This window comes from Perna viridis, chromosome 12, assembly GCF_037379345.1.
Source record: "Perna viridis isolate PV_CMFRI_1.1 ecotype Kerala chromosome 12, ASM3737934v1, whole genome shotgun sequence".
Classification (NCBI taxonomy): Eukaryota; Metazoa; Mollusca; class Bivalvia; order Mytilida; family Mytilidae; genus Perna; species Perna viridis.
Window position 1 is genome coordinate 619,317 of NC_142456.1, and position 19,256 is coordinate 638,572.

General features: G+C 31.6%; 1 protein-coding gene across 3 annotated transcripts in view; it reads left to right on the forward strand.

The window, feature by feature from the left end:
- Window positions 1-19,256, forward strand: part of LOC148600679 (uncharacterized) — a 103,395-nt gene that overhangs the window by 24,891 nt on the left and 59,248 nt on the right. Inside the window, exon 1 of one of the 3 annotated variants that reach the window (XM_088555723.1) lies at window positions 12,267-13,323. The exons of the other annotated variants lie outside the window; for them this stretch is intronic. Within the exon in view, the coding sequence (XP_088411849.1) occupies window positions 13,291-13,323 (33 nt within the window). The 5' untranslated portion in view covers window positions 12,267-13,290. Of the gene's footprint in view, window positions 1-12,266; window positions 13,324-19,256 lie in introns of those variants that run through there. 3 annotated transcript variants of the gene reach the window in all.

Consider the following 19,256-nt stretch of genomic DNA (forward strand, 5'->3'; position numbering starts at 1 on the left):
ACACAGAAAATGTAGATATTTTATATGATAGATGATTAAACATCAATTTGTGCTTGTAGCCTATTCAAGGATGGGGCCTTGTTAAATATCAATTGGTCATCGAGTCTCTTTTGTTTTCTGAGTTTACGATAGACTGTTTTTTTGTTGTTGCTTATGTTAGCTAACTAAAATGATGCAAACATCTGTAGAATATATCCAATCAATTACGTGTCGCTGTTCAGTTTTAAATGTGAAACACGTTTATAATATCAAATATCGTCATTTTCTTTTTCTAAAAACATCCACCAAGCTGCTCATGTAATTTGAAAACTTTAAACTATGACATTAAGAACAAATCTGTTTTATGTTGTAGATGGCAATACTTCAGCGATCAACGGGTTCAAGATTTCGGCTGTAAAATTTATGAATCCGTGAATCTTGTGCCAATATACCTTTCTTCCAAAAGCTAATGTGCTGTTGTCACAGACAAAGGGAAATTAGACACTTTTAAATAAGAAGTTGTCGTTTTTGTGATACAGTTAAGTTAATCGTTGTGAATTTCTTTTAGGACTATATCCTCTATACGAGTATAATAGCAAACGCATCAAGGATCAAAATGCCATCAGTTAACTTTTGGCTTGGTAAAAGAAAGAAAGATTTTCAAATATAATTATTCTGATAAGTGTACCATGCTGGTAGATTTTATAGTTTATTCTGTAGAGTAATAACTTTATAGAATTATAATCAAAAAGCATTTAAAGCAACAAGTCAAAAATATTTTTGGCTCTACCATAATGATTCAGATGTTTTTTGGTCGTCATCATGAACTCGCGAATCGTTACGGTGTATCCATCTGCACCATGAAAAATGATTTGTTGAACTTGTCATAAATTCCCTTTCCTCTTTCATCTACTTTTTATGAGCAACAGTGCACCTGGTCCATGCGCCCAGTTTTTAGTGGCGTCCAAGTTGCTCATTTGTCTGTTTTCCATGTCTGGCCTTTGTCTCTGGATTACATTCTTTTGATTTCCGCTAGAATCTTGGTTCCCTTGATTACTATTCAAAATCTCATATACGACATTTTGCCCGGTGAAGTTGTACATCAAAATAACCCCATAAATGAACAACACATCTTCTTTGGTGTAACATATCTTCTTTTGTATCGCGTTAGAACTCTAACAAATAGGCTTCTGGAACAGGGTTATGTTGCTACAAGATTTAAGACATCACTACAGAAGTTTTATGGTCGTCATCATGAACTCGTGGATCGTTACGGTGTAACCATCAGCACCATGAAAACTGATTTATTCAATGGGTCATAGTTTTCCTTTCCTCGTTTGTCTACCCCGGACTTGACTGTTTATGAGCAACTCGGCGGGTGTTTCTAGAAAAGCAGAGGACGCTTACGCTACCGGTGCACCTGGTCCATGCTCCCAGTTTTTAGTGGAGTCCGAGTTGCTCATTTGCTTTTGTTACTTTGTATGTATGATTTTAGTTACTTTATGTTCTTTGTTGTGTATGTCTGTTTTCCATGTCTGGTCTTTGTCCCTGGATTACATTCTTTTGATTACCGCTATAACCTTGGTTCCTTTGATTACTCCTACCTTAATACTTTAATTTAACTGTTTGGTGTCTGGTATTTTTAAAGTCGTTGCATTATTTTCTTTGAAACAAAAATGTATAAAAATACAAATCCCGCTATTGGCCTAGTTTATAACACAAGTGCTTATTAAGGTAATGTCAGTATTATTCCAAAAGATTTAATTCATGAAGCAGTGTTGCATTTTGTTATTGTAAAAATATTATGGTAGGTTACACTAAGGTATCAGTCCTTTATTACATATTCCTGAAAGGACGCTAAAAATATAGTGCAATCTTTTTGCCTTTAACTGCTTTGTTTTTGGCAAATGACTATTATTTTTCATTAACAGTACAGAGTAAATATCAAGCTATGAAAAAGTATTTTCATGAAAAAATGCTTCAGAAAGGGGTTTATTATATGAACTCAAAATAAAAGTGAAAGTAGAAAAGACTATTTTTAGTCCGACCTGTACTGGTATACCAAAGTTTTTTTTTAATTATGAAAATTTGAGGTATACTATAGAAGACTATGGGGCAAAGAATACAAGACTGAGACCCTAGGTTTATAGGTTATTTTGAGTTAACAGTTGATTTTGAGTTATCTCCCGTTGAACGTTCGTTTCCTCTCATTACAACCTAGACATGAGTATTGTTTCACTCAACAGTTGTAAAAAATATCAGATATAACTTACAACATGTAATCTAAAACTGCATGCAATTATAATACATAAATATTTAATCATGAACGATAATCATTCTTTGATGAACAGTTTTATTTTCAAAATGCTACTAATTGCAATATCCTCATTGATTTCAATTCAAATGTTTATTATTTTGAAACACCGATAAGATAATTAAAAATGCAATATAATGTGTTCGTTTGATTTCCAATGAAATGACATGGCAGGTAAAACAGCAGCGCATTTGATATTACACTGGAAAAGAGCTGCTTTTCATTCTGCTAACATTCTGAAAACGAGAATTCAAAAGACCTTTTAAACATACATCTTGATGTATATTTGCACATCTTGATATGACTATTTGAGCGTGTATCTTGCATCTGTGAAATGCTATTTGAATTTGAGTGTGTATCTTGTGCCTGTGTCGTCGGATTCATTTTAAAAGAAATATTTCATATGCAACACTTTTGTGGCATTTTGTTATTTAGTCTTGTAACAAATCTATCTCAATATTATTATTTACAAACCATGAAGTATAAATTTACACTGTTAACAATTTAAAACTATTTATCTGCTCAAAACATATCACTGCAGAATTGTTATGGTCGCCATCATGAACACATACATGTAGATCATTATGGTATTTTCATTTGCTTCGTGATAACCGATTTGTTCATCATGTCATAGTTTTTCTTTCCTTATTTGTCTATCCAAGACATTACATTTTATAAGCAACTCGACTGGTGTTTCCAGAAAAAAAATAGAGGAAGCTTACTGTACCGATGCACCTAGTTCATGCTCCCAGCTTTTTCGGAATAGCTCATCTACTGTTGTTTCTTTCTACGTGTTATTTTGGTCTTTTCATGTTCTTCGTGGTGTGTCTGCCTCTCTGTCTAGTCTTTATCCTTGGAATATATTATGACTTCCGCTCGAATCTTGGTTTCTGTGTTTATTGTATGACAGATGGATAGTGAAAAATGTGTTTGTAATAATATGAAAATGAAACAATATCTGTATATATTTTTCAGAGAGTCTTATAACAAAACCAACGTACTAAGGCACTTATGTACTCATTTTATTGTACATTTCATTATATGAGAGGTTTGAGAAACCGGTTTTAAAAGTATTTATTCCCCCCCCCCCAAAAAAAATGATGTATTAAGATGGGGAAAGTCTTTTGTGTCAAAAGGGAGGGTTGTTTAGATTTGTACAAATGCCTAAAAATATTCAATAATTGACACGCTATTTATACTAAAGTAATCTCTCTTGGTCCATTGGTAACCTCTTCAGCATTGATTAAAAGAACTGTATTATTTGTATCTGTTTGATATCAATCACCAATTATATTGATTGGGATTTCTCTGACACTCGTGTCTATCAATCAACATCTCCCAATACCGGATACATTGCTACTACGTATGGAAAGTATTTGATAGAGAAATCAATTTACGAAACTGACACTAAATAAATACACCTGTATAATCTCATGTTTGAAAGTTTAGTTTAACACATGAAGTGAACTCTGAAAGTAATTTGTTTGTTTTGGAACATCGGCTTCTCTTTTTACTTGCATCGATGAAATTACTTAATTTGTAATTGTATCATGTCATACTTGGTTTGAACTCTCTGTAATTGTTATAAATAAAATAAAACAGTTGAGAGTTAAGTATTCCCGAAACATTGATTTCAAAGAGTAATCAAGGGAACCAAGGTTATAGTGGTAATCAAAAGAATGTAATCCAGGGACAAAGACCAGACATGGAAAACAGACATACACAACAAAGAACATAAAGCAACTAAAACTATACATACAAAGTAACAAAAGCAAATGAGCAACTCGGACTCCACTAAAACCTGGGAGCATGAACCAGGTGCACCGGTAGGGTAAGCGTCCTCTGCTTTTCTAGAAACACCAACCGAGTTGTTCATAAAGAGTCAAGTCTGGGGTAGACAAACGAGGCAAATGAAAACTATGACACGTTGAATAAATCATTTTTCATGATGCAGATGGATACACCATAACGATACAAATCAGCGTTTCGGATTAAATATCTTACAAATAATAAAGAAGTACACAATGAGAATAAAAAAGTCAAGAAATAAGTCATCGTAGAAGATTGTTCTTGATCTCGTTTACATAGACATTACATCGCGTATGTAGATCGGCTGTGTATCATGTGTTGACGCTAAGGTCATTTTTACGCATTTGAATCATCCCACTGTTGACGCTTTGGCTGATATAGGGCCGATATAAAGGAACATTTTACAAATAAACTTCGGTAAATCCTGAAAATATAGATATATCTTCTGGAAACCCTCATTGCGAAATTATTATCTGAATATAATAACATCATGACTTATGATTTTCTAACTTCCTATACTACTCTTCCCCATACTCAGTGGATATGTGGACTAAAACAAAAAAAAACCATACACGGTTGTTACTCCAAAAAAAGAGGGTACAACTAATTACAAATACGTAAAATATAGTAGAGATTCCTCAACGGGACATAGTTTTTCTTTCCTCGTTTGTGCATCTGGTCCATGCCCCCAGGTTTTAGTGGAGTCCGAGTTGCTCAATAACTTTTTCTTCTCTGTACGTGTTATTTTGTCTATTCCATGTTCTTTGTTGTCCGTGTCTGTTTTCCCTGTCTAGTCTTTAGTTTTGGAATATATTCTTTTGATTTCCGCTAGAATTGGTTTCTTAAATTCTTCTTGGATAGTGTGACAAAATCGCTGCGTATGTTTTTCTTTTCATGTTGCACATATACATTATGCATGTTTTCATGTTTCTTAGACAGAGAGGTACTTTATACAAATCTCACACATTAATACTAATGATAGTCAAGATGGTAACAAAACTGCCACTCATATATAGAAGTCTCAAAACAATCATCTTCGTTTTCATTCATCGACTGATGTTTTACGAAATAACACAGGATCATCTCTCTATAGGAATGTAAATTTCTTGGATTTTTCCGGTTTATTGGAATAATAATCCGCACTAATCCGTCTGTTATACGCTACCAAATAACATAAAGACAGATATTGTCATTAATGCTAGAAAATCTAGGGTTGCTAGTAATATCCGTTTCAGATTATGTTTTATGAAGATTGTCAATTTTACTTTGATTTAAAGACAAATGCGTGTCATTCTGCTGCGAAGAAATTATTTTATGATGCTATAAATAATTTTATGTGACTGGATTGTAAATATTTCATTACATTTCGATTAGTTTAATATTTAAAAATGTTTTTATGGATTACTTCTCATCAAGTTAGTACAAAAATAAGGGTCGATACTTTTTATCTCGAAAACGAGTTATCATTTATTTGAAAAATAGATGAAAATATTAAGTTGCTAATTTAAGGAATCGATCCCAATATATCGCTTTATTGACACTTTAATCGTTCTTGTTATCGTCATGTTTAAAGACAAAATTACAACTTTTCTAGCGTTAAAGGAAATGTTAAAATACCACTTTGCGTGCATTGTTTAAACGTCTTATTTCTCAATTACAGATACGATCTATTTCAATTAAGGAAAAACCACTCACGACAACAGCTTCCGTCCTTAAATAAGTTGAGTCAAAGTTTGTTCCTTGATTAATGTAGGTTCGACATGGAACAAACGATGTTTATAAACAGTAGGAAATTCTTAAAAAGTACGGTAGCATTGGACATTTTCAAAAAATATATCCAAATAGTATACGGAGAGAATATTGATCGAATTTTAAACACTTGTTGATTCATTCGCAAATACCAATGTCATAAATATATACGGCATATGTCTCTCTAAATGAGCATTAAAACATTAAACTGTAAATTATCATTGGAAAAAAGCCTTTTTCGCGCCGACGGTATAAAATCGGATGTGCACTAGATCCTTGTACGAAATAAAACGTATCAAATGTTTGGTGAAAAATATTGTATGTAACTTGATTTTGCATGTACTTTTTTTCTGGTTTAATCTAAATATAAAAAGGCAAATTGTTCCAGATGCCTCCTTAATTTCATTATACCGGAAGCTTCCTAGCGGCCATTAATCATCGAACAGAAGTGAAGTCTACCAATCAGTTTCTGAGACGAACCCTTTTATTGTCAGGTCCATTATGGTGGAACATTCCGGTGATCTTGATATAAATGTTCTGTCATTTATATAATTTCCGTCGACCCTAAAAACAAATTAGGCAGTCAGGCTTAACTGCAGAACATTTATATTCGGAAAACGATTTGACCGTAATCGGTTTGTTATTATACGTTTTGTAGTTTTGATGTAAAAATCGTTAAAGCTGTGATCTTGATCATTAATCATGGTAACATCTTGTCTTTGTTGACGAATGATACTAAAATGGAACCAATCGTTCAAAATCAAGATATAAAGCACAAAACAAGTTAGAACTCCACTCTCTGTCAAATATTTAATTACGTTGTGAAACTTGGGTTATCCCTTACTTATGAAAAACAAATATTTTCATCGTTTTAGAAATTGAGTTTTACATTAAAATAAATTTTCCAAATGTGAACACACCATGCACTTTCATATTCAAATTTTCAAACTATTTCCAGACAATCTACCAAGGTTTTATCGAAAGGTACTTATTGTTGCTTTTTTCGCAATAAACAAAATTATCCAAAAATATTTTTTGAATTACATTTTAAGTAGTTTTATGACCAGGATTACACAGGTAGCCTATAAAATAATAATTTTGCTAAATATTTTTGGAATGTTTGTATTCTGGTGATCGTAGTAACAAATGCTTACTCAGTCATTTGGAACATATCTATCTACTGGAAATTGCCCAGCAATACTTGTTCTTGTAAAAGTCTTCATTTGTAAATCGTCCTTTGATGACATTCTTATCAGACATCAGAAATGAATTACTGTTCTCCAGTAGAGAAACGCAGTGTTAAAAATTCTGAGTGTTACTTTCGGTACAGCTTTGAGATTATAGCGTTAAGAAGAAATCAGCTTTGAGATTATATTTTGTAAAACTTTAACTGACGCCACTGAACTCCAGGCAGTAGTCCCTTGATACTTTACTTCAATATCTAACTTCGTTCTTGATGATTATGTCATGATTAATAATTAACACAATTTCCAAAAACATTATCAGATGAAGCAAAGTAAATAATTTATTTAAAATTAAAGAAGCACTATGAAGAAAACTTTGCAATATTTAGCAAATAAATATAGATATAGATAAATATATACCATCAACCATTTAATTAAAGCATTCACGAACGTTTCAACACTAAACGCGTATGACAAAATAGCATTCATTACATAAATAGGCGGTAGTTACAATTTAAATTTCGTTGAAGTTTTCATCTTTTTTATCAATCCCGTCTAATTCTGTTCTTAATCAACAGGACTACTAAAATTTGAAAAAAAATAACCCTTATAATTAGTATTGTAATGATACGTCACTGTGCAGTATTTAACAATATATGTTGGTCGGAGTTATAATGTAATTGGAAAGCCCGTACTGAGGTATTGTTCTTTCGGTCTTCACATTTGTTTCAAAACTGTAATTAAGATTAACGAGATCATTATTTACCATGAAAACGTGTAATATAACGGTTTTAATACAATTAATATAACAAAAGACCTTGTTGGTAAATTAAATTTTGTCCAACCTAACATGGTGATAAAACATGTTCACCAGCAGGAAAAGACCGTCAAAAATTGTAATGCATAATTCTGTTGCAGTCTATGGCATCGCTGGAGAATAAAGTTAAATGTACCAATTGTTAGAGATGGCTTAACTTAATAAAATAATTTTGAATTTAATTGTGCACCTGCTCGACTTTCATTGTGATACCAAAATTCCAATGAAATTAAATATCTACAATGAAATTTACACTTTTAATTACTTAAGGCAGATATGGAAAAGACATTTCTGTCCAAGCGTTAATAAACACAATGACTGATATGCCCTCGTATATTAGCAACAAAACAACTTAAATTAGTAATGTGATTTGAAATTTATTTAGTAATATAGCCAAATCTTTGACTGAATATTAGTTAACACAATAAAGAAGGTAAAAAACGTTAAAAGAATCATGTTTGAATCAATCGATTAGACGAACCATAAAATTCAAAGACGCGTACGGGTTCTAGTAATGAACTGATCTTTTTTTATATTAAGTATAAAATTTAATTTGAGAAATTCAGTATACGGTTTGGTTTTAATCCTCTATTAAATTCATCTTATCTGGATAGTTTTTGTAATACACTACTGGCCACACCCATTGCATTTTTCTTACTGTAGAATATTTGTGTATTCTAGATACCCTTTTACACAGGGAAACATTTGTATAATATTTTGTATTTACCTTCCGTTTCTATTTTAACACGTTAGTGATGCAAACAACACTGAAACATAACAATGCTAGTCTAGGCAGGAACACATTTGTTGTATTTCATTTGAATTGTACCCAATCTAATTAGCAATAAATAGTTAGGTAATTATTTATAAAGCTATGAATCGAAAATAATCCTCATTAAAATCGACCAGGTGTACCAGACTACAATCTACAAAGAGGAACGTTTACAGTTAGTTCAACAGTTGACTGCTCCGACGGCTGAATGTACTATATACAAGAAAATATTCCTAATTAAAATTGACCAGATAAGAAATCCTGCAGTCTTCGTACAGTAAGCGTGCACCTGTTACCTGGTGAAACAACCTTTAATTAATGACAGGTAACAGTTGTCTGAGGAATCAAGGAATTATACAAACTTAGAAATACTTTGCAGATCAATGCATTGGTAATGAGATTAAAATATGTTGTACTCCTGCCTGTCTGATACGTACAAAGCGAGAAAGAACGAATGAGTTTATTCAATGATGGTTTCTGTATAAAGTTTGCATTATAAACAATGATTTTACCATTTATTGTCCAATGCTTTGATAGTTCAATGAAAAAGCTTTGCATATCAGGTGCATATCAGGTTGACGATAGTGCCATTTTGGAATATTTTGGTGTACCGCTTTAATGTAAAGAATGAATAGGAAATCCTACTTTTTTATCATATTTATAGAAACATTTTCGATAAAACGGTGTTTATGTATTGCTTGGCACATGACTGACACTTTGAAAAAGATGCGGTAAATATTATTTACAATAACTACTTTGTCATCTAAGAAAGTTGTGTGCAGGATGAAATCCAATCAAGATCGATTCAATAACAATGATTTTAATACAAAAGTATCACTTATATTAATATTGCAAATTTTGGTATGCTATGCACGTGTTTCAAGAATTAACTTCTCATCAACAGCATTAAACCAAATATGTAGGAAAACAGTTTTTTTCTCTCAACTTATCAACGTACGTGAATTATTCTTTCGGAAACTGGTGTCAAATTTCATTTCAAGTTTCAAAGATATTCCATTGTTTTCTAAAGTTTTTTCAACCATTGAATTTTAATGAAGATATCAAAAAGATCACCATAAAGAAACACGAAACATCGGTCATACGTATCGATCAGTCAGACCACATAAGTTGACAAAGGCACTTTAATGTTTTGCTGATCTAAACGAAGCCCTCACTTACAAATTAACGACCTAGAGAAAGTGTGCTTTGCATTTATATCTCACTGTGATTTGAATGAAGATTTAATTTGGGAAAGTAATTTGATTATCAAAGACGTTCTTTGTTTATTCTTATATCATTCCCAGTTATGTATGTTTTGCTTTGACTAATCATGTGATATGTTCAGTAGATTTGTGATGAAGTAAACAAACAAACTGTTTGAATGATATAGACGATATAACTATGTAATACAGCAAGTCTTTCATTCCAGATATCTTTGATATCAGTCTGTGTCAAAATACGTACATCAACATTGAATAGTTGCAAGTGGGGAAAAAGTTGAAATTGAAGGCATGTCTGGATGTCTGTTTGTGTCATTTAATACGTAGATATACCGGCGAACAGTACTAAAGCAACACAACAGAGAGACGGTTTTAAATCTATGTATATGACTTTATCGTGAAGTAATGAAACAGCGATGATATACATGTAGACAACATTATAAAATATAATTACATAAAAGTAACCCCAAGTCGGTACAAAAAAAACTAAAATGGCAGAAATATTAGGACGTAATTATTTAAATTTGACATGTAAAATAAGTGACGATACTAAATCATGTTAGGTAACATTTATAGACATGCTATAAATCTTTCTGTATTAATGTCAATCACAGACAGGACTTCTTACTGTTAACAAGCATTTACTTGCCCTATAAAGGTAGATGTGTAGTGAATGAACATTTGGTATATATTGTATAAGATTTAATAGAAAACACTTTACACAAAGACTAGCACATGTAGTGAGTTTAAGTGAACATGAAGGTTGAACAGATAGTTGTGTGAAAAAATAAACTGCAGCGGAAACATTATAAAACAACATAAAGATTAATACACATTTATGTTCAATATGTCCATTGGACATTATAAGAGTATAGTATACATTTATCTTTATAAAGCTTTTAAATGAGCAACAAGTTATGACAATTGACAACAGTTAGAAATGGCTAGAAAGATTGACAAATTAAAACTCAATGAAATATACGGTTGGGTTACCAGATAACACAATGCTACTTCATCAATGAAAAAATGTGTGAAAAAAAGAGAGTATTGTCGACCTGAACTTAAGTCATTTACAGTTTTCAATATATTACCTCTATATCAAATACTACTTAGTGCCTCATTATACAAAAATAACGTATCAATAAATCTGAGGAGAGATATAGCAGCTAAACATGGCTGATTAGCTTAGCTACAGTAATTGTAGAAACATACATGGAACAGATTGAGAGTAACATTTGTTCTAGTTGAAAATTGATTCATAATTATAGGTTTTTCATAGTCGATGTATTGGGCCTCTTATTTATGTGAATGTAATTGTACATATTTAGTTGGGTAAAAAATTCTTATTTAAATATTTTTTATTTGTGATTTTTGCCAGGAATTTTTATAATGTTTGCTTACATGTACCAGTGGAAGTTTCAATTAACTTGAAATAGATACCTCGACCTTGTCTGTGGAATTAAATATTGGGACAGTTTTTGTGCGTGTAAAACTTTACATAAAAAACTGACATTGGAATTTAAAACAGAAATTTTCTTCAACGTTAAATGCGTGCCATTAGACTAAAAACAGTTGATTTAAATTAGCATCAGAATTCCGAAATGTAAATATACAGACGGGAAGTTTATGCAGTAATTAATGGAAAAAGATTTTATCATTTCATTTCATTGCTATCGTTACTACTATTATAACGTTTAGCATTGGTTCGAACTTTTTGTTAAAGAAAGAGTGAAAGAGGTAACCAGACAGGGCTTAATAACAGGTTCCGTGACTTAATTGCGTGAAATAACATTAATACACCGAGACATACAGGCAAAATTCAAAGGCCTTTATATGTCTTAGTTCTATTCGTGGTGTGTTGTAGCCTGGAGCTTATCTCATATTCAACAGAATCCCTAATTAATAAAGGCGACAAAAGATAACAAAAGACATTTATTGATATTTTTACCTGGGAAATATTGCAAATAGAATGAAAATGAGCAGTTTCTGATTTTGATGTCACACAACAATTCCTGGACAACCCAGTGATCATTTTATTCTGTAAAATTATATAACTAACGACAGAGACACACATTAATATAACGATATCATTCCAAACAGATAGACGTCATATTCTTTGAAAATCATATATTAATCTTTCTTAACCAATAACAGTGATTTCAAAGTATCATTTTGTTTTATATAATTGTGCAATTAAGTAATAGGGAAGATATTATCCATCATATTATGATAAAATATTAAAAGTTAGGAAATATTTATAGAAGTATAATTATCATTAATTGTAACTTCAAAGACACCATATACATTACGTTTATTGAGCAATTTGTCGTCACGCAAGGTGTTTAGAGGACTTCATGAAACGTTAATGAATTACAGCACATTTCTATTAACAATACCATCTGAGAACGGAAGATTACAGTAATGTTCCGTCTGTAGTATTAACGGTTGGGGTTTCTACTAGGAGTTTAATGTTTTGGATTTACAACTGTGTGAAACCTTTGAAAATATATCCAGTTAATGCCAAAACTGAATTGGTAACGCATGTATTATAGCGCGGTGTTTATAATACATTACTGGCTTAATTTAGTGCATAAATATTTATCACTGTTGAGGTATTTCTGTCGATATTTAGAGGAAATTAATTAATACCAGGAGAAAGAAGTTTTGTAGAAGTAGTTTATTCTGAGTGATTATTGCGCCATTGAGATTTTGCTGTTAACAGGTCTTTAGAGTTAGTATTAACAAGCTTTTTAAGAGTACAATTCAGCCTAAACACATATGGACACTTCTACCGCAAATAATTAGTCGTGAAAACTGAGATATTTGCCATAAGCTAAGTTTTTCTCATTAGTTTGTCTTCCGATAGAATATCATTTTATGGAATAATCATTTAATGAATAGCTGACGGATATTGGACGATCTTAGATCAATGCCATTCGGAACAAATGAGACAAAGCTATATTTAATATGACATGTTTGTATAAGATGGGGAATCGGTTGTCATAAAACATTTATTTGACAAGGAATCTCTTGTTTTACAACGGCACCAATGTATATGTAGATTGTTGTATTATTAGTTTGCTTAGAAATCGATTTGTGAGGACAGACCGCGTAATTTAGTTTTGTGATGTTCAGTTCTTGCTTTCCTCTTTTTGGAAATTAGATTAAACCTTCCCAATCAACTTTTTCCGCGTAACAAACAATGACAGTGATTTTCGGAACTCATCTTCTGGCAGTTATCTAAATCAGCTGAACGTTTCATCCTACGGTTATTCAGCCTTCAGCAGTGATTGAAATCTGTGACAAGTATTTATTGGTAATCTAAAGGTACTGTGACCAAGCGGCGATTAATCGGATCTTAATAGGCTATGAATTTATCCTCTTAATTCGATGAGATGTAATGATTGATTGGTGTCCAGAGTTTCTTTTAATATCGTTAATGGAATATGGCCACTGCTCTGTTAAAGTTAATTGAACAGGTAAGTTATATGCGGAAATTTACACCTAATTTGTCTATAGTGAAATGTATTTTCGTAGTTTATTCATGTTTATACTTTCTTTGTTCAGTTGATTATGTAAGATTTATTTGAAGAAAGAAACCAAAACAAAAAACAAAACAACAAAACACAAAACAACAAAACAACAAAACAACAAAAGCCGAGTTTGAAAGTATTGACGATATATTAAAATGAACGAAAGGATACAAGAGAAAATTAAACAAATATAAATTTACCAATTATGTCTGAAACTGGCAAATGTACGTGTGATCCTGAAACTGGCATGCAAATTTACGTATGATCTTGCTTGCTTTCTATTTTATAGTGTTATTATTCTGTCATATATTTCTTTTTTGTTCCAAAAAGAGTAATTATACATTGCTTTTTATTTCAAAATGACATATTCGATGTCTCCATTAAAACATTGAAAACTTAGGCCGTACAAAATGAAAGCAATTATCTTGAACGAACTGAAATGACCGAAATCGAAATTAAAATTCCCAATATTTATCCATTACTGCAGGTTTGATGGAACCATATAAATTTATAATAACCATTAGTATTAAGTACGTTTCAGTACAATGTAACATTGAGTGACATACGTCAATTTCAAAAATAAATTCAAATGTAACGATTCAAGGATTATTTAGTAGTTGCTCACATTTGTATACATCTGAAGTGCAAATGAACTTCGCATTTTCTGCTTCAGCCTGTTTGCAAACGTGCTCGATATACTGAAGGAAAAAAACACTAAATATTTGATAAGAACTTCAAAACACGGTGGCCGTGGTTGAGCTTTACGATCCCACAGCACTACAATCAGAGACTTAAATGTATTTTGCTTGATCATTCAAATAAAAAAAAATATTTACATTGGTAGGAGACCTTGACAATGTTGATTAATACAGATTGTAAGCTAGTAAAGCCTTATAAATGTTTTAACTATGAACGTACTGCACTACAGACTGTGCTTCATTTGACAAATGAGATTTTTCATGAGTAAATCTTCCAAATTTGGTGAATTTTGTCTTCGGTGTATAACATATGTTGGCTGTGTAAAAATCCAGCCTGTTTTCTTTTTGTCGAGTGTTTAATTGATATGCTGGTTCTACACTATTGTTATATTTTGGAAGGAATTTATCAATGAACATATTTGTAATGTAAATATCTATTTCAAAATGATATGTATAGCATCCCTTGTGTCATATTCATTTATTTGAATAACATATTCCTTAGTTTATGTACCCTTATGAATAACTCATACACAATAAAATTCATTTTCTGTTTCATATTCCCCCTATTTTATCTAAGGGTTCTTCTTCTTAAATGATTTAAAGATTCTCCAGAAAAAGTCGGGAATCAAATTCCAATTTATTTAGAATGGCGCATTTAGTCGATTTCATACAATTTAAACGCTTCAACGACTAGAATTTCAATTTCTAAAGACAATCTCTTGTGAAATTACAGAAATATTATCCACTAAACCGTAAACTAAATTGTATTACTAAAGGAATGACAAATTTGCAATAGGCATCATACAATGATGACATGATAAAGATTTGGGGAATGGTGGTCTTCTGAAGAACATAACGATAGCCATGAATAAAAATATCAATTATATTAATATTTCAAATTTCGGTATGCTGTACGTATGTTTCAAGAAGTAACATTTCATCAATAGCATTAGAACCATGCACTTAAGAATTTCAAGATTTAAATATATATATATATATATATACGCTAAAAGTACTCGAAACAAAGTATATCGATATAAGAAGTCAAAACAAGTACCGAATAAGGGTAACAACAAAATTATCGAACACTAATCCGATCCATAACCAAGTCATATCCAAAATAAATCTGAAAAAAGTACTATTACATCACCGCAGTAGCTGGTTTTGCAATAGTGCTGAAGAGATATTCCAAAGTACCCACAGGAGTATTCACTATTGTAGTACAAGGACTAAAATTGACATTCATTACGAGATTTTACGTAACTTGGAGAACAGAGTGCTGGAAAATACATGTAAAATATTTCTTAATTCAATGTACATTAAAAAATAAAATTGAATTGTTTGTACACTAATCATTATCAAAATGAATTGGCATGTAGTTGGATTATTCATGCCATTATATTTTATCAATGCCAGTGCACAATGACAGATGTCAATAAACATACTTCAGAACAAGAGTAGGTCATTTTTTTTTTATAAAACATAAATTAATTAACTTTATATATAACTATTGAGTGTTCATTTAAGAATCTATCCATACCCCTTCATTACCCTTCAAAACATTTATTTAACATTGAAGTTTTGTCAGGCAAATGAATACTAGTACTTTCGAATATTTTATTTCTTATTGTTTCAGTTGTCTTGTAGTTGACTCTGTTCTGTAACTATGTTCTATAGATTGTGATAGCGTTTTTACTTTGGCTACCTTTGATATCACTTAATCCCGCTCCACAAAACTATCTTCAATAAAACCTTTACCAAATAATATAAATGGTATGAAATGTCTTCGCCCCTTATCCTCTATTAAAATAATCACATTTCCTTCGTTCTTTGCAGTCAAATACATCATAATTTCGTCATTTTCAAAACTTTAACAGTTATCATTTTGGTGAAAGGTTGCTAAGGATGTTGATTATTGGTTAACATGTATAAGGTTTGTAAGGATGTTGATTATTGGTTAACTTGTATAAGGTTGATTATAAATATCACATAGAGCTTTTTTATTAGGTCACCTTGTAAATCTGTAACAAAAACAGATATTTCCGGTGCACCTGGTCCATGCTCCCAGTTTTTAGTTGAGTCCGAGTTGCTCATTTGCTTTTGTTACTTTGTATGTATGATGTTAGTTACTCTATGTTCTTTGTTGTGTATGTCTGTTTTCCATGTCTGGTCTTTGTCCCTGGATTACATTCTTTTGATTACCGCTACAACCTTGGTTCCCTTGATTACTCTTACAAAGTTTTATATGTAATTATCTATACAAAATTACAAAAAAAGTTATATAGATAAGTCTTCTTCTTCTAGGAATAATACTGAGATTATTAATATGAGCTTTAAAAGCTCTTATGGAAATCTAGTGTTAGTATTGTCAGCCAACACCATAAAAAAATAGGAAAATCCTTTGACAAAAATTAACATGGCTGATCTATCTTATATGCTGTTAATTTGACTAAGATGTTGGTGAAATACAAATGTTTAATGATTGCAGCAATAAACACTGATTAGCCTTCAATTTAAGTTAATTGAGAATTTCACCACCTTACTCGCCCCCAAATACAAACTTAGAATCATATCAACTTACTCATCCCAATATACAAGACTAACAATGTTGAACAATCATCAGTCATTTCTCAAATACTAAAGACAAAATAGTTAGACAATAAAAACGATCAGCATATCGATTTCGACCTTTTATTGAAGGGGTATAGTTAAAACTAGCTAAATCCCACAGAAGATTTAATGTGTCTGTTCAGTCAGGACATGTTGATCATTAAGATGTCTCAGTATCGTTACATGTATATTACTTAATAGTTTGATTTTGAAGAATTATCATTTTTACCGTGGATTTTATTACTTGTGTTTTCGGGGCCTTTCAGAGCTTACACCCTGTGTGTGTGTGTGTGTTCAGCTGTTCATAAATACCAATAAAGGTTGGCATCGAATATATTATTTGTGTTCAAGAATTGACGATTTCTTTCTGGTTTTATGTCATTGCCAGAGATTTATTACTCGCCACCATATCCAACATTCCAGTTTTACCACAATTTAAGAACATCTCAAAATTGCATACCTTTTCTAATATTATTGTTTAATTTATGACACAAAATACATGTAATAAACCGGCTTTTTGAACGAAAAGAATGATTTTTTATTGTATTGTATTATCAAATGAAATTCATAACTATTAACTAGAGACAAAATGAATATCATTTTATCACACCAAAGACAAAATTCTAAACAAGACGTGTTAAAAGTCTTCTAACATTTTTCTTCAGGGGATCCATCGTGAAATGGAAAATTTCTTGGTTAATGAAAATTCATTTTTGTTTCATGTCAGTTGCTATTTGCCTTAAAATTGATGACATTATCGATTTATGGAAACACTTTTGCTTTTTTTTGTGGGTAGAGTTGAGGATCTTTAGCATTCTTATGGTGTTATGGGTATATTTTTAACTCTGGTCAAAACAGCATCATGTTTTACTGATTACTGCCATAAAAAAACATGACTAAGGTACTATAAAGCATATTCAATGATCATTTAAAACTCCTCAACTTAAAAACAAGTCAACAGCCGGCAATTCAACACGACGTTTTCATGGAGACGACGGGTTTGTGGGAAGTGTATCCCGCAGTGAATATGCCAATCTTTCTTTTGTCATGAGCCGAATCGCAAGCTTGTTTCCGTTTATTTCTGTATTTATTGTAATTTATTAGAATAATCAATAGCCATTTTTTACTTATTATTTCAATACAGTTGTTTTGCGTTAAGAGGATTATGCTCTTATTACAATATCACACTGATTGTATTCAAATGACAGGTACGGGACTGCATGTAGGGTTTTTTGTCGATCAACAATTTTCACAATGAAATCTTCTTTTTATTATCATACATGATAATGATAGATGTTTCTCTGCGAATGAACAAATCCCTAATTACAAGTTGTCTAATTTTCTGCTACGGATACTTTTACAAACAGATTAGGGTAATGCTTTGTCGTGAATTTATCATCGTATTAGCCTTATCTGTGGAAAAATTAATGCACTAGAAACGTCATATACTAAAATTCAAAATGGTGGTCGGTCGGTAATCTGTTTTTTTTTATTCCGATCCGTACAATATTTGAAGACTATCTGACAGGTTGACTGTTTATAATGTAAGATTATATCCTCTCTATCCTAGAAATATAGAGTTTCAGTATAAGGCGTAGAATCATGGTTACGGCTGTCTAATTTTCTGACTAAAAACATTCTCATTGCAAGATTTATTTCACTTACGGTTCTAATTTGGTACACCACCACAACAATTATTTAGCATGGAATAATTGTTACACTTATAAGTTTTAATTGACTGTTTTCTTTCAAGTAATTAACATATTACCAAAGACTAAAGGTACATGTAAAGTCTTTCTGGCTTGTAGCAAAAACATTGTCTACTATACATGTACATGACAAATATGTTTTCGTAACAGCAGAAAAAGCCCAAAACAGCTTTGTTTTTATCTGCAAAACGTATTACATCCAGTTGTTATTATCAAAGCTAGACGTTGACAATAGCAGTGATAAGACCTATACTGCCACTACACTCTCCAAGGAGGCGATAATGTATAACCATAAATCTGTGTTATCCCCTTTTGGTCTCTCTACCAAAGACGGTGATTGTGATTTACCGTCTATGTGCTGGATTCCTAAACTCAACAAGAATCTATACAAACAACATTGCATAGCTGGATCTGCAAAAGGTACCACCAAACCTTTTTCAAAACTTTTAACTTCTATACTCACAGCTGTCAAGAAGTCTCCAGACTTACCACAACACTTGTTACTCCCGTAGTTGTATTAATTCAATGTGGTATCAGAATATAATAGCATTAAAACCTATGATTTTTCAACACTGTATACTTCTATTCTCCATACACAGTTAAAATCCCGACTCAAAGAGTAATCAAGGGAACCAAGGTTATATATAGGTTATATAAACATTATACATCGTTGTTTCTCCAAAAAGATGGTACATCTAGATACAAATATAAAGTTTTTGGTAGAGATACTCATACTTTGTAAAATATTATTACCATTCATCTTCTAAATAACAGAAGAAGATGTTTCCAAATTGCTTACATTTTTGATCGACAGTGTAGTGGACGCTTTTTTCAACAAACGGTCGGCATTCCAATGGTAACA